General features: G+C 29.5%; 1 protein-coding gene across 7 annotated transcripts in view; it reads left to right on the top strand.

The window, feature by feature from the left end:
* LOC126743407 (uncharacterized) overlaps positions 1-16,661 on the top strand; it is a 527,051-nt gene that overhangs the window by 469,192 nt on the left and 41,198 nt on the right. For 6 of the 7 annotated variants that reach the window (XR_007662858.1, XM_050450485.1, XM_050450488.1 and 3 more), the window contains 2 exons: positions 1,826-1,888; positions 4,527-4,668. Coding sequence is in view for 6 of the 7 variants with exons in the window: in XM_050450485.1 (XP_050306442.1) it covers positions 1,826-1,888; positions 4,527-4,668 (205 nt within the window). In the remaining variant the exon portion in view is untranslated. The remainder of the gene's footprint in view (positions 1-1,825; positions 1,889-4,526; positions 4,669-16,661) is intronic. The other variant, XM_050450487.1, reaches the window with a different exon arrangement.

Genomic DNA, 16,661 nt, shown 5'->3' on the forward strand with positions numbered 1-16,661 from the left:
GAAATTAAGTCAAGCGGAAACAAAGATTGCTATGATATTAATGCAAAAATAATAAAAACTTTATTTTCATTTACTTTGACCAGGCAATCAATTCTAATATATTTCCAGACATACCGAAAGCTGCTAAAATTATTCCTATTTATAAAAGTAAAGGTTCCAAGGATGAATGTTCAATTTGTCGAATTTTTCTTATCTTTTTTTAAACGCAGATTTAAAATTTGGTTTAAAAAAATTAAGGAATACTTAATTGCTAAGAATAATACCGACATACCGACGCCGTATTACCAAACTGCCTCATTATGGTTTTCAGGCAAAAAGTACTTAACGATTAATTTCATACTTGTCAAATCGCACAGTCAGTTTATTTTATTACCCCAGGAATTGACTCTCTTGTAAAACATGTTTTGAAAGGTCTATAAAAAGGACTTAAAACCTTCGCATTATCTATTGGTTGAACGAAGGCTTAAGACTGTATTTCGCATAATGTCCTCTTCAAACTGCCCCATTATGGTTTTTAGGCAGAAAGTATTTAATCATTGACTCTATACATGCCAGATCGCAGACAGTCAGTTCATTTTAATAGTACTATTGGGACTTCGTAAATATGAAGGTAAAATATGAAGTTTCTCAAGGATCAGTTCTATGGCCTATCCTATTTATTTTTCTAGGCGATCTTGCTAATTTACCAGGAGTATAGGGGCTGTTCCTTTTTGCAGATGACTTAACAACATACCATTTATGCCCAGTACATGTTTTGTGAAATTATGAATGCTGCTGTGTCAATCGAAGATTGGTTACTTGCAAGTAAATTGAGTCTAAATGAGGAAAAAAGACAATACATGCATTTTAGTATGAGGAAAAGTAAAGTGAACCTTTCTTTACTAGAAAGCTGCACTGATGAGATTAAGTTTCTAGGTGTCTTCTTAGGCTCAGCAATAATCTAGTTGTATCAAATTTATTTTGAAATTTTGCTTTCTAAATAAAATTAACTAACAGCATAACATGACTACTTCAGTTCAGTTATTGGCTATAGCATGGTCGTTGGTGTGTGTCTTATTTAGGACATAAGTGTAATTCTTTCGGGGATAAAACACTTATAAAGCCAATGCACCAGAGAAAAATATTTACAAATACTAGATTTTATGCCGATGGCTTAAAATATATAAAAAAATAGGTATTATTTTTTAATATATTTTAAACTTTTTATTTTTCGAGGATATTGCTCTGTAGCTATCGATTTTATTATTTAAGAATTTATTGCAACGAATACAAGCATTTTTTAGATTTCTTTGGTCTCTTATCTACACCAGCAGTAGCGGGATCTGATTGCAACCTTTTTACATTCCGGAATTTGTCTTACATTAGGCGTAGCAACCTGCCAACTAATTTTATACCAATCAGAATTTCAACGTTTGAGGTTCTAAATATTAACCTACTATTACTTTTATAGTTATATTCTTTTATATTTTATATTAATATACAAGATTGTTTAAAATAGAAATAAATATGCTAATGACTAAAGTGCTGCTTTACGAGATCCTGCTAATTATTTATTTGTTTAACAGATTTTTGTTCCAAATTAAACAAAAAGTTTTTGACTAATTAAACATAAGTTATGTTAAGTAGCATATGCTGTATATTTTTTTTATATTTAGAACTCTACACATGATTTTAAGGCCCTAAATTTACTACTATAGAAAGTATTTTTTTTAATTTAAATATACGAGTAAACACTAATATATCTGATATGTATGAAGTCTAAAAGGCCTTAAATGTCCTAAGAATTATTCATGATAATAAATAATATTTTTTTTATTTTTTTTAGCCTGTTGGTTTTGTCACGTTCAACACACGAGCTGGAGCAGAGGCAGCAAAACAAGATTTACAGGTTGGTCAATAATTTATAAAATCAATAAGGCGTATAAATAATGTTAACCAACAAATCTAACACTTAACATTAGTTCAGCTAAATACCCAGTGTAAAATAACGTCCCATGTCTTGTAAAAAATAATAATTCCATGCTTGAAATTAATACCTTATAAAAACTATGAAATACTTTTAATAATTTTAACAAAATTAGGTTAAATAATTATTAACTATTATACTATAACTTAATTTAGTAAAATATGACAAAAACTTTTAATGCATTATATGCAAAGCGATTAATATTATGAATTCTGTAAATAGGTGCTTCATGTCTATTAAAAACTGCCTATTTAAATCATTATATTTAAATTAAATTTTTCTATTATTTCTATGTAAATCAAAAAAACGTAATGAATTTAGCTAAAAGATATTTTAATCAACAATTTAAGTATGATCACTTCATCTGATTTAAAGAAGCATGTTCATGAACATCCCATTTTTTGGATAATGTCAAAATATAAATTTGATTGTTTTTGTAACTAAATTTATTTACTAATAACTAATTTGTAATAAAATTAAAAAATTTTGACTTTCAAACTGCCAAAGAAAACAGTCTTCTGCTTCAACCAGGCTTAAGTTTTCGATGTTGCCAGGAAATCCCGTAAATATCAGCTGCATGCACCCTAATCACACTGATAATATACACTCGCCTTAATCAAATATTGACTTTACCTGCTTTAACTGCGATAACTAAATATTATGCTGTTACAGAATATACATAAATGATAACACATATTTGATAGTGTTAATAATATATTTTTATTTTTTTGTGTCTAATTAAATAGGGACATATGGACAAATCTTTTGGTACATCATTAAGCGCAAAGCTCATGGGTTAAATATTTATTATTATTTAAATTAGGAGTTTAAATAATAATGGAATCTTGAATTTCTTATTTATGGCTGTATATTTTGAAATGAAAATGTTAATTAAGAGCAATGAAGAAAAGTTTTTAAATACCGAAAATAAGAATAATAAAATTAAAATATACCTAATAGTAGGTACTAAAAAGGCAATTTTTCAGCTGTAATAATGTAACAGAAAGAATTGCTGTAATGATAGATGTCAAATTTCTTCAGCTTGCTTGATTTAAAAAATATATACGTCTATCTTATTTCATGCTTTTACTTAGGTCCACCATTTTTTGAGCAATAATTGATGACGTATTCTTATCTACGTCAATCTGGATCATAACTTCTATTTTTAAAATACTGTTGTTTTTCATATATCTTAAATGTTTTATGGTAATTATTAAAAAAAATAAGATAAGAGAATATTTAAGCAATTTTTTATCAGAATGCCTTTTTAATACTCACCTTCGGTTTTTTTATTTTCTTTTTTAAGATGTATGTTTGTTTTTTATTTGAAAACCAAAATAACAGCTACTCATCAAGAAAATTCTCCTTTATCTTATTAAAATAAAAGAAGGTAAATAAATAAGTCATAGATGTATGTGTGCTTACCCATTCTCCAAAATAATATATACTTACTCATTATTTATACAAATAAACATATATTTTGTTAATTATTAAAATAATAATTAACTATACAGTAAAATAATTATTTAACCCATTAAAATATTTATTCACCAAACTGCACAATTTTATGAAATGATATTTTGAACAAAACAAATGCGGTTGTTCACTATTATGCCTATAACATAATATTTATTAACACTAATTGCACTGGTGGCTGGTCATAGTTATCATATTTGAATAGGTTATTTAACGATTCACAACTTTTCACGTTTTTAAATTTAAGATTTTTATCAATTTACCGCAATTCTGTTTAGCGCAATTGTGTTTCGCTGGATGTAAGCCAGCGATCCTCCATATTAAGTATATTAGGTTCAGAATTAGTTTTTATTTTTACGTGTAAGGGTTAATATAAATGTCAGAAAAACGCCTTAAAAGCAAAGTCGCAACCATAATTTTTCTCCAAAGAATAACTTTTTATTTCTTTAATAACAAATAATAGTTTTTTAATTAAAGAGCTACAGAAAAATTCTTAGTAAAAGAAAGAGGTTTGTAATTTAATATTATATATATTATTATATATTATTTGCTTTTTACGCTGTCGATTAATGTAATGCTACTTATTTGTTATTACCCTTAGCATTTAAAGGCAAGTCATGTTTAATTATTTCGTAAAGAAAATAATTTTTCATCAAAAGACCCGTTATGATACCAGATTATAAAATGCTTATTATCCCGAAAATACAATTACTACATTCAATTAGTTGTGCATTATAGTTGATAATATTTAAAGCAAAAAAAAACTAATTTATATAAATATGTCAGATTGCAGAGATTTTAACTATTAGAGAAGTTACCCTACTTTACTATATCGGTCAAAAATTTAATTTATCGGTTGTATTTAGGATGTTTTAACATAAAGTTAATATTTACATAATGACATATATACGTTTTTATTTTTATTGCAACATAATAAATAAAACCGATAGGTTGTTTTAAACTGTTTACTACATTAGACCCCTATCAGTAACACACACTGCCCCCTTTCCATTTATTCTCATATTATACCCTAGACTTAGTATTTTTTCACCAATATCACACTGTTTGTGGGCAATTTTTGCAGCAGGGCGTACGGTTTGACCCGGACATGCCACAGACCATCCGACTGGAATTTGCTAAAAGTAACACCAAGGTTAGCAAGCCCAAACAGCAAGCTGCTAACTCAGCCAACACGCACCCAACTTTGATGCACCCCCTCACAGGACGTAAGTACACTGCATTCCCCTGCTTCTTTAGCTGGTTATGCTAGTACCTAGTGCACTTAATCTTGGTTTTATCTATATAATAACCATACGAAATTGCATGTTTTTTTAATATCTTATATTGGGTTGGGATAGTAGTCTACTTCAGGTGACATAACTCTTTGTACAAATTGTGTCAATAAGTATGCGGAATAATTTTACAATGAATAACTTATTTAACACCCAGTCTTTCCAGATCTTCAGAACATTTATGGTCAGACTGATTTCAAATAGTCGTATAGTTTATTTAAATCGTAAAGTTGTCGAGAGAATCGCCATAAATCAAAAAGAACCCGAAATGCGATTGCAAATTTAGCACGTTAGTTTCGTTTGTGATATATCACAGTTAATAGCATATAGAACAACGCGCACATATACCCGCACGGCAAATTACTTTTTTGGGTACCAAATTGCCCATGCAATAACATTTCATATTTAAGAGAAGAAAAAAATTTTAAAAGAGACTGGTTCATCGATTCCCGAATTCCCCACTAACGCTTGTTGCTAAGAGGAAATACGATGCACGTCTCAAGCATCTCTGTGATTAATTTGGGTCAGACTATAGTTAGTAGAGAAATAGTGGAAGAAACGCGATAATTCTCTTTTTAACTTAGGACTTTGACTTACGGACATAAAAATATTTAAGACCGTGACTTATTATAACTAAATAATACAATGTTCAAAATTTGAATTAAGAGAAAAAATTAAACATTTATTTATTTTACGTTTCCAAAAAAATTACAAAAGAAAAAAGGAGATTCAATAGCAGCTGCTAAAAACACAGAACATAAAATTAACAAAATGTGCCAAATTTTAACAATCTATTTTGTAAATTTCAATGATGTTAAATCTTCTTTGATAGAAGCTGTTAAATTACATAAGGAATTAAAAAAACTTTGGCTTAATAATTTTACTAATAAAAATTACAAATTTGTCAATACAAATAAATTAAAAAATTAAACGATTCAGTACAAAGTTTCGGGTATAACCTTTTCAAAAAACATAATAATTACCGATTTGACTTTCAAATATTCTTTTATTCCGTTAATATAATTAGTTAAATTTAAATTTATTTACTGATGAAAATGGCCTTAATAATCCACAGCCCGCAAATAGTCTCCGGGCAATACTTTATTTTATATTTGGTATCAATTTGTTGATCTATTTTACTCATTTCTCCGAAAAAATACAACCAGTAATTGAAGAGTTTTAAGTAACATACAAAAATAACATGCTGCCTGTATACAGTATGCAAGTTTATCATTAAAGGCTAGTTACTATATTTGAAAGCTGAAATATTTTTCATAATTTCCTGCTGATATTTTAATTATTATTAAAACTATTTAATAGATATTGGCTATTGTGAGCAGATTTGTCTAACCTTTGAAAATATAATTTAATTCGGCCTTTAAATTAAATAAATAATATATGTTCACCGAACGGTTTAACTAAAACCATTAACTGGAATAAACCCTTAATTATTATTTAGTTTATTAATAGCTATTTGCTTTGGATTTTTAATTATTTAATTGCGGTATTGGACATTAATAGTCTTACTATTTGATTTTAGGTTAACCACACCATATTTTTCATAGACATGAGTCAGTTTTATTTTTTGTCTTTTATCTGGTATCTAGTATTATGCGCTAAAACTATAATAGTTAGTTGTAATAAAATAGTTTAATATTTCATAGGCCCAGAAAAAACCGCATTGCCTATAAAAGAAGAAATAAAACTCAATTCTAATTTTAAACCTCATAAAAAACGTGATAAACCTAGCATTTTATGAACTCTAAATGAAATGGAAATTAGGAAGGTTTACTTTAAACTTTTGATCAGTAATTGTAATAATAAACAGGATTGATCTTACAGGATAATAAACAGTATTAATACTTACTAAAATTAAATACATATATAAACTAAAATGTTAAAGTCGAATAAAAAGTCAAGTTGGAAATATGGACCTGATGATAATTGTTTAAAGCATTTAGGTTTTGTTTAAAGCATTCAAATGGTTTAGTACCTCTAAACATTTAATCGCTTTTACATACAGATCGTGTTTTCGTTCGTTACTTATAGGAAACCGCATACAGGCGAAATTTTGTTACGTCGCGCATGTACGAGTGCCTGCGACAGAGCACCGCCCCGGCCGGCCCGAGGACGAGATGCGTATTTACCAACCCTAACCCGCTACGGTGCTAACCAATTCCCATTATGGCCGAACGAAAAATTTACAAACCATATCCCGACACAGTTCACTCGTACTGCAGGGAGTTAGGATCAGGAGATTAGTCAACTGCGTTGAATTTCCAATCTAATATTATAATTGCCGCTTTCGCAGCACTAATTTAAGAACGTTTAGGAACAAAACAAATTAAAGGTAAAATCACATTGACTGCTGACTGAGAGACAATATATAGGGTATTTTAAATTCGTCCCTCACTAATGGGTTCTCGGTAATCATAGAAGATACGAAGATGGTTAAATTTGGGCAAAGTTGCGCATTTCTGAGCTTATTATCTATCGGATTTTAAAATAATTCACACTTTTACATTTTCACTTTTTTCTTGCTACATGGTGGCGGAATCTGTTTAAAGTATGGTAAAGTGTAAAAGTGTTAAAAAATTTTAAAGTGTTAAAAGGCTAAAAAAATTGGTCGGTGGTCTACGAGCTCTATCTTTAATAAAAATAAAAGTGAAACAAATTATTTTAAATTTTAATTACACACTTGTATTGTGCGTAAACTTTTAAATGATCGAAATACAAAATACTTGGGTTTTTAAAATAATCAACAAAATTACATGAAATGTACAGGGTGGCCCAAATTCGACCCTCATCATTGGGATCTCGGAAACGGTCGATTAAATTATGGCAAAGTTGCATAATTTGATGCTTATTAAAATTCCTTTTAAAAATTTAATAAATTTCTGATACGTTTGCAAATATCGAGAAAAAAACGACATTTTAAAAATTCGATTTTATTTTTTTTCTAAGTTTATTTTTTATCCGATTTTAAAATAATTTGCACTTTTGCATTGCCACTTTTTCCGTGCTACATGGTGGTTTTTAATAAAACGTTTCGTCTTTTGCCGATCATCATTAACTTTGGTTTTTCTTATGGGCGCCACATTGTATTTTTACATTTTTAAAAGGTACTTTTAGAGTAAAAGTAGCTTTTTATTGATGTATTACACTTGCATTTCGGAAAAGCGGTTTGGGTACTTCCCATAAGAACCCCATAAGAGCGAGAGGAAAAAAACTACACATCTGGTATGCACGTGCGATACATCGATGAAAAGGTATTAAAAAGGACTTTCTAAAAATGAAAGAATCTAATATGGCGTCCATAAGAAAAACCAAAAGTTCATGATGGACGGCAAAAGATGAAACATCTTTTTAAAAAACTAAAAACACCACCATGTAGCATGGAAAAAGTAGCAATGCAAAAGTACAAATTATTTTAAAATCAGATAAAAAATAAGCTTAGACAGATAAAAATTAAGTTTAAAAATGTTAGGTTAGGATGAAACTGAAAATTTTATGTCATAATCATCATAAAAAACAAAGCACGGTGTTACGAATCCTAACTTCATACAGGTACCAGAGAACTGCATCGCGATATGGTTTGTAAATTTCGCTGTCGGCCATAGTCGGAATCGGTTAGCACTGTAACTACACAGGTCTACAGCAGGTAGGATTTGAAAGGTAGGAAGAACTTGGTTTTGCAGCAACTCAAGGTACTTTAGGGCGTTTAAAATGCCATCAATAAAAAATGATGTCTTCAGGATATATTTCCTGAGTTTTTGAATACTTGAAACCTTTGTACTCATATTTTTTCATATACGAGCAACAGTTTTATTGCTCATTCCCAGTTCCTCTCCAACACTTCTAGTGGACCGTGTCGAATCAAGTTCTAGGATACTGCAAACCATTTCTTCCCGCCGTTCTATATCCTGGACCACTTCAACAGGTTGACGTTTTGTGTGGCATCTTTTACAATCTTGAAGACAAAAAGATGTCTCAAAATTTGTAACTAAATTTAAGACCGTTTTTGCACAAGGAATCGGTCTATTCTCAAATGTCACTAAAAACAAATCTCTATTGGTATTGCCGAACTCTTTCGGAAGGGGTATAAACAGCCATAGTGAAAAAAACACGAAAATAATGCTCTAAAATTATTAATGCAACGTGCAGTAACACAGCAAAGTGAGGTCTGCTGACTCCCTGTTCAAAAAATAAAAACGAAAAATTCCGCCGTCTGCAAGCCGCAACCAAGCGGTGTTGCCATTATTTTGGGTAATACGAGGCTCACGATAACACGATCTATATATGCCATCATACGTGTATTTTTAATATATTAAAGAAAGTATACAAGATAACGAGACAATTTAAAAATCTATTTTTATTCTTATTACAGGATCTAGATTTTTTCTACAAAATATCTTTGATATTAATTAAAAAAATTTATAATTGTTGCGCTCAATTAATAAAACATTAGTCTTGAGGTTTTTAATAATTTTTAAGGTTGAACTAAAACATTGAAAATATAATAATATAATATTATTTCCTTCAGTCAAAAATATCTGAGTAAAGAATGTAACAAATTTTCAGTAAATTGACTAAAGAATTTTTTTGCTTTGCTCCAAAAGGTTAATATTGCTTAAATATTTTACATTTTATTACGTTTTAAATACCTTTTTAGAGATATAGTCATTAAAAAGTTGCAACTATAGACTGATGCCCAAATATTATCTGAAATATAAACAGTAAGGCCATCCTACAACATGGAATTAAGACAAGATGAAATAAGCTACCTACAATTAATAGGAATCATGCCTCATATTTTTAAAGTATTTTAGGCTATGTTCAAAAAGCTATAATAATGCTTTTTCAAAAAAATACTTTATGAAGTGTTAAGTTTTTGAGTTCACTAATTTACTTTTTAGCTCCTTTGTTTTCATATACACATCAAAATTACTGAATATGATAATTGGCCTTGGATGGATTTATAGATATTCCTAATCTGTGACACATCTGTATAATACTAAAACTTAAGGCAGAAAAAATGCAGGCACTGCACATACTAAGAATAGCAAGAAGAAATTGTGCAAATTATGCCATGATATTGAATTAGCCATTCATTTCATTTCAAATGTTTTGGCAAGTAATAATTCATTACTCATTATCATCATTCATTTCATCAACGTTTTCAGGCAGTAAATTGGTCATTTAAACCTATGAAAAGAGCCTAACACACATTTTTGTACTATATCGGATTAAAACTAAAATCCATCTTAACCAGATGTCCAAATCTGATGAATTGTATAGTAAAAATAAACAATCAATATAAGCTTATTTTAAATTAATATGATGACAATAATCTAGTTCACTATTTAACTCGGTTACAATATTACGAGACAGTTTTACCACTAACCAAAACTCCTTATTTTTACTCTCGCTAACGATGTTAGCATCTTCGGGAGAAGATTAAAACTTTAAATCTTTTTTTTTTTTTAGTTTTAATCTTCTCCCGAAGATACTAACATCGTTAGCAAAATACGTATCGAGAGTAAAAATAAAGAGTTTTGGTTAGTGGTAAAACTGTCTTGTAATTTTGAGCATCATACGAAATGTTCCAACCATAGGACTATCGGTTACAATAGTTAGAAAAGTTTTCGAAAAAAATACTTTGCTACATAAATAACTTATATTTTTCATTTTCATTTTAGTTTTCTAGTTACGTAAATATCAATTAAAGGTATAATATTTTGGCATGTTGGTTCTTCTATTAATTATATAATCTAGAGCAAAATATTAACAACACTAATATTATGTATATTTTCTCTAGAACGATATCAAATTTAGACATGTTGTGTTTTCCTCTATAATACAGATCATAAACATATTATTTGATAGTCATAAGCATTATATTACCCTTTTAAGCCTTCTAAACTTGCAGTGCTATCAACCTAATTAAATATAATATCTGTTTTGCTAATTATCACTTGGGGATCCATCAAGAAGTTATGTACATACATACATATAAATTTCCTGGAATAAGGTGGAGCAAAATGATAAATAATTTAGTAGCGTGACTTAAATAAAAATAGGCCACTGCTGAAAAGTGTCGTTTTATGCAAGTTTATGCTATTTAAAATACATAATAATATGGCCATCTGACTGTAAAACTCAAATATGCGTTTATGATATTACTTATAGAGCAACGAACCAAATGAAAATATTTATAGGTACTTATTGTGCTTTTTCAAGGATAATCTGTTATGAACGGTTATGTAATAAAACTATTTGGCGCAACAAGTGTAACAATGCAAAACGTGTTGCGGTAAGCCCATAACTAATAACAATATTAATTAATTATTGCATTGTGTTTATTATCCAATCTTTTTACAATAAAAAAACCTTCGAAAAAATAAAAATTTAGCATTTAATTTTAATCATATTACGATATCTAAATAAAGATTTTTCTGCGATGATTTTCGTGTTTGTTTTAGTACTTACGAAAAAACTATTGTCTATTTAAGTTATGCATACAGGGTGTTCATTTGAAAACTTCCCACCACGGATTTATCGAAAACCACTGTTTAAAAAGAAAACTCCGAAATACGTCAAAAGGTTTGTCAAGGGGGACAACTTTCTATCCTAAAATTACTTCACCCCCTTTCACCCTCTGCCCCCCAGGGTCATCCTTTTAAAAATTTTAAATGGCAAGGGGTATCGAGTAATAGCTTTTTTAAAAGGTCTTTCGAAGTCTTTTATTTTGACGTTTGATTTTTATAAATCGGTCGATTCGTTTTCGAGAAAATTAGAAAAATCTTTGTTTATCTTAATTTGTTCAGATATAAAACAAAAACATGAAAATATCAGTTTTTATTTCAATAAGTGTTCAAAATGTTATCCGTTAGGGTTTGCCAAATCTACAATTCGTTTATAATTTAAAACGGAAACTACCAACGTAAACAGCAATTCCAAAGATTAGACGTAGAAAAAACTAAATAACAACCTGAATTTTCTTCCGCATTCTTTTCATCTTTCAATATCCTGGGCGAATTTATTTTGCCGTCAGTTACATTTGTAACAGTCTTGGAATAGTGAAAATGTATTTGTTAAATTGAAGATTTTACTTCCAAAATGGTTTACAGAGTAGCCGAACGAGTAGAAATTATTCTAATTTATGGTGCCCAAAATCAATGTGCTCGGCAAATTGCCGTCACGTTTAACGCCAAACATCCGGAGAAGATAACTTCGCATAGGTATGTTTTGGACCTTGTTACTAAGTTTACTAAAACTGGATCTGTTGCAAATAAAAAACGTGATCATCGGCGAATTTTGGATGAAGCCGCTCAAGTTGAAGTTTTGGGTCATTTTGGAATAAATTCTAATACTTCATTACGCAAAATTGTTGCTGCCACTTCATTGCACGTTGCACCAAACTTCATAAATTTCATCCGTTCAAAATGAAAATATTGCAAGAGTTAACCGAAGACGATTTCGATAGGCGAGTTGAGTTTTGTGAAAAAATGACTGAAGCGATTAATGATAATACTATTCATGTAAAGAATATCTGCTTCAGCGATGAATGCACATTTTATCTAAATGGATTTGTTAATAAGCATAACCGTAGATATTGGAGCAATGAAAATTCTCATGCATTTGTAGAAGGGCATACCCAGTACCCTCAAAAAATTAATGTATGGACAGGCATTTTAGGAAATAAAGTGATTGGGTCATTATTTATTAACGGAAATTTAAATGGAGACATTTATTTGGATATGTTGGAAAATACCATCAATCCGCTTATCACTAAATCCATTGAAAACCAAATCGATGATGATGGAAACCCTATACTTGATGAGGCTGAAATATATTTTCAGCAAGATGGCGCTCCTATGTTTTTCCCGTTCGACAATGGCAACGAGTTTTCAGATAAATGGATAGGGTGAAGGGGGCCTATAGAATGGCCTGCTAGATCTCCTGATATAACGCCGTTCGACTTTTTTCTATAAGGTCATTTGAAATCTATTGTGTTTACTCCCCAACCTGAAAGTTTGGATGAACTTCGTCAACGCATCATCGACAGCTGCCATGATATCCCACAACATGTTTTTGAAAATGTCCGTCAGGAATTTGAACATCGCATATATCATTGTTGGGCCAAAAACGGGCAACCTTTTGAACACATTAAGATAAACAACGATTTTTCTAATTTTCTCGAAAACGAATCGACCGATTTAAAAAAATCAAACGTCAAAATAAAAGACTTCGAAAGACATTTTAAATAACCTATTACTCGATACCCCTTGCCATTTAAATTTTTTGAGGAGATGACCCATGCCCCCCAGGGGGGCATTGGGTGAAAGGAGGTGAAGTAATTTTAGGTTAGAAAGTTGTCCTCCTTGACAAACCTTTTGACGTATTTCAGCGTTTTTTTTTTTAAACAGTGGTTTTCGATAAATCCATGGTGGGAAGTTTTCAAACATCCTGTATATGTATATGAGCATATTTATGCATAACTGAAGCTAATATTAAACAAATCAACTATTGATTTACAAATGCAGTACGATATAAGGTAATTTCCTTGAATACAAGTTAATGACATTTTTATTGCAAAAACTGAAATGAATACTAATTTAGAGCTATAGGGCTGTAGAAATAAGGTATTTGGCCTATAGATTTAGATCGAATTATTCTAACAGATGTTTTTATTAGCACAGATAAGGGAATATTGATTAATTAGTTAATTAATATTTCTGAATATTTAACAAAATATTTTTATTAACATTTCACAAACAGCAAGAGATATCGTCTTTATATCAGTTTGTACAATGCATGGCTTTCTACCGTAATTGCTATAAACACGTATTTTAAATAACCTAGTTAGTAACAGTTTATCTGGTAGATTTAAGTAAAATCTATTTTTTTATGATAAATTGATAACTAGTTACCTGTTTTATTGGTTATTACGTCATTATTTATACATGAATAAATTTTTTAAATTACTCTCTCATATGATCATTGTTAAAGAAAGAAAGAAAATTATCAATTCATGAATTTAGAAAAATAACAACATCAAACATTTAAGGATACCTGTCGTTATTTAATTCAACCTAAGTAAAATATTTACTGATATTACTGTTATTACAATTTATTAATATTATACTTACAGTATGATAGTATTTTATTCCTAGGACCAAAGGTTTTATCTATTGACCTCTGAGCTTGTTTCTTCTTGTGAATATTATACCCTACTTTATTTATGTTATACAATAACAATCCATGTTAACATGTTATTTTTTTCACACATTGTGATTATTCTAGGTATTCTGTTCATTTCATGAAGGACACTTGGGGGGTAGAGGGGTTAGGGAGGACAGGAATTCTACCGACAAAATTTACAGGGTGATTCTCCAACAAAGAATAAGAGAAAAATTTTATATGAATATGAGTGTGCTGCTGATGAAGTGCAGTAAACGTAGAGTGCAATGGATGTCTTCTGTTAGCAAATTTTTGAGCATATCTGCGTTGAGCTAGTCTAGTATTACACTGCGACTGGTCATAAACTAAATGCATATGAATTTATTCTTCGTTATTAAAATAAACCATTGTTCAAGTTACATTTTATTAATCTCTTTGAATATCAAAAAATATTTACACAGAAATATTTACAGTTGTTATAACAACTACAATAAACTTGTTTTTGTTTCAGTCATTTTAATTTTAAATGCAAAACGCAAAAACAGTGCATTAAATAAAAAGTACTCAAGAATACAAATTTTCTCAAAAATAAACCGGGACTTTATTATATGCAATATAATAAAGGCTCAAGAACAGTCCTGCGCTGCGTTACAGTATATTTAACCTCTTCCAAAATACCAGTATTTGTTTTTACATATTGAGTTCGGTTTTTTAAATATTCATGAATTAGTTTAATAAGCCTTTATGGAAAAATAAATAGAGTGCAATTTAGAGCTAGCAGTTTATGATTTAGTTTATCAAGAGCTTGAAGGTAATCCAGCGAAATCAAACTTAATTCCCTGCTCAAGTCAATGCCTCTAAAAATATAATTTATTATATCAAACAAAGATATCCCGCAACTACATCTAACACAAAATCCTGATTGTCTGTCTGACAGATATCCTTAATTTGTTTCTACGTAATGTTTTCAATAATCATCTTGAATAATTATGGTGGTATTGACAGCAATTTTTTAGCCTCACATGGGAATATTAATTACAATTTAAGTTTTTTGTCAAAGGCAAAGCTTTGTGTTTATAATATGTAGGGCAACTAAATAGGAAAATACAAGTGAATAAAATAGGAAGAGTATTATTAATATTTAAAACATCCAAACTTATGGAATTTAATTTAACTTCTATCCGATATTTAAAATTAGTGTTTTTATCTGTCGATGGAAATTTTAACTCTGTTTTAAAATTACCAATAAGATTAGTAAAGTAAAATATACATCATTAATAATCAAGTAAATCATGATAAAGCTCCTAAATACAAGAAATGCTTAAAATAGTTATTTATGTAACAAGTGTGTAAAATGTTCCTTTTTTTATGAATGGGAAACTTTTCAATTCTCTTCAATAAAAAAGGGGATTACACACGTGTAACATACACAATTTATTCTACTACCATAGAAAACATCAGAAAAATAAAGAAAATTAATTTTCTTTACGCACTTGAAAACATTTGTTGACAAACTATAAATTAAATGTAAAATAAAAGTCAAATTACTTGAAAGAAACTTTATACACCCTGGGAAGTATGTAAAGTGATCACTTTACGCACGGTAGTAGAACAAAGATTTATTTCAACCATTAGGTTTATTTAAGTTGTCAGGCAAAAGTCATTTTTGTTGCATAATATGTCAAGGGTTTTAATGCTCCACCATAGCTGCTTATTTTATTGTGTTTATTTCAAATAGACTATTTTTTTTAATTCCGTGTAATATTCCGTTAAATTATAGGTTAACTATTTTTCGAAGCATTTTTTACATTGGGACTTCAAATCGGTCCAGAAATTCTCCGTTCGGAAAATGATATACCATCTTACACCTTGTATTTTGCAATATACTACACTACGATATCTGTATAATTCAGTTAAATAGGTTAATTAGTAAAACCAAATTTAAAAAATAATTAGCAAAAGTAGAATTAAATAACTGAGAACTTTGATCAATATGGGGATCTCGGAATCAAGAAGAGATACGAATATGATTAAATTGGGAGAAGCTGAGAAATTTTGAGGTTAACAATATGCGGTTTAAAAAAATTAAAAATTTCGGATGTTTCCGAAAAAACACCGAAGAGAAAAAATACGAAATTTTGCAAAATCAGTGAACATTTTAATGCGACGTTTCGTCTTTTGCTAGCCTATTATCAACTTTTCTTTTTCTTGGGCGCCACATTTGGTTCTTGGATTTTTAAAATCTCAGCAAAACTTTTTTTTTAATAATGTGTCACAAGTAATTTTTTATTTTATTTTAAATTTTTAGAAAAAAACTAAATTTGTAAATCGCAGTAAGCTGTGCATAAACCCACAAGATAAAATTTGTCTGAAACTGAAAAACTGTCAATAAATGTTACACGTTATAAATACAAAATAGAACGAAATACTAGCAATGCAATACCGTAGTAGTGCACACACATTACTTCAGGATTTTTCGTTTCGAAACACCGGTAAATATTTTAAAAGAGACAAATAATATAATTACTCAAAAAAAAGTAGGAAAACTTTATTAACAATTTTAGTTCATATTGGGTTTAACACGCATAAGTAAATAAATAAAAATAAACAATAAATTCAACAACAAAAATCATTTATCTTAAATAAAATTTTACTTAGTTAGGTAGGGGAGTGAGGTAGTTAGTGCTTAAATTGCAGTCTCTCTGTTCCAAGACCCAATTGCCCTCTCTTACGAATCCCCATGT

Source organism: Anthonomus grandis, chromosome 12, assembly GCF_022605725.1.
Source record: "Anthonomus grandis grandis chromosome 12, icAntGran1.3, whole genome shotgun sequence".
NCBI classification, from domain to species: Eukaryota; Metazoa; Arthropoda; class Insecta; order Coleoptera; family Curculionidae; genus Anthonomus; species Anthonomus grandis.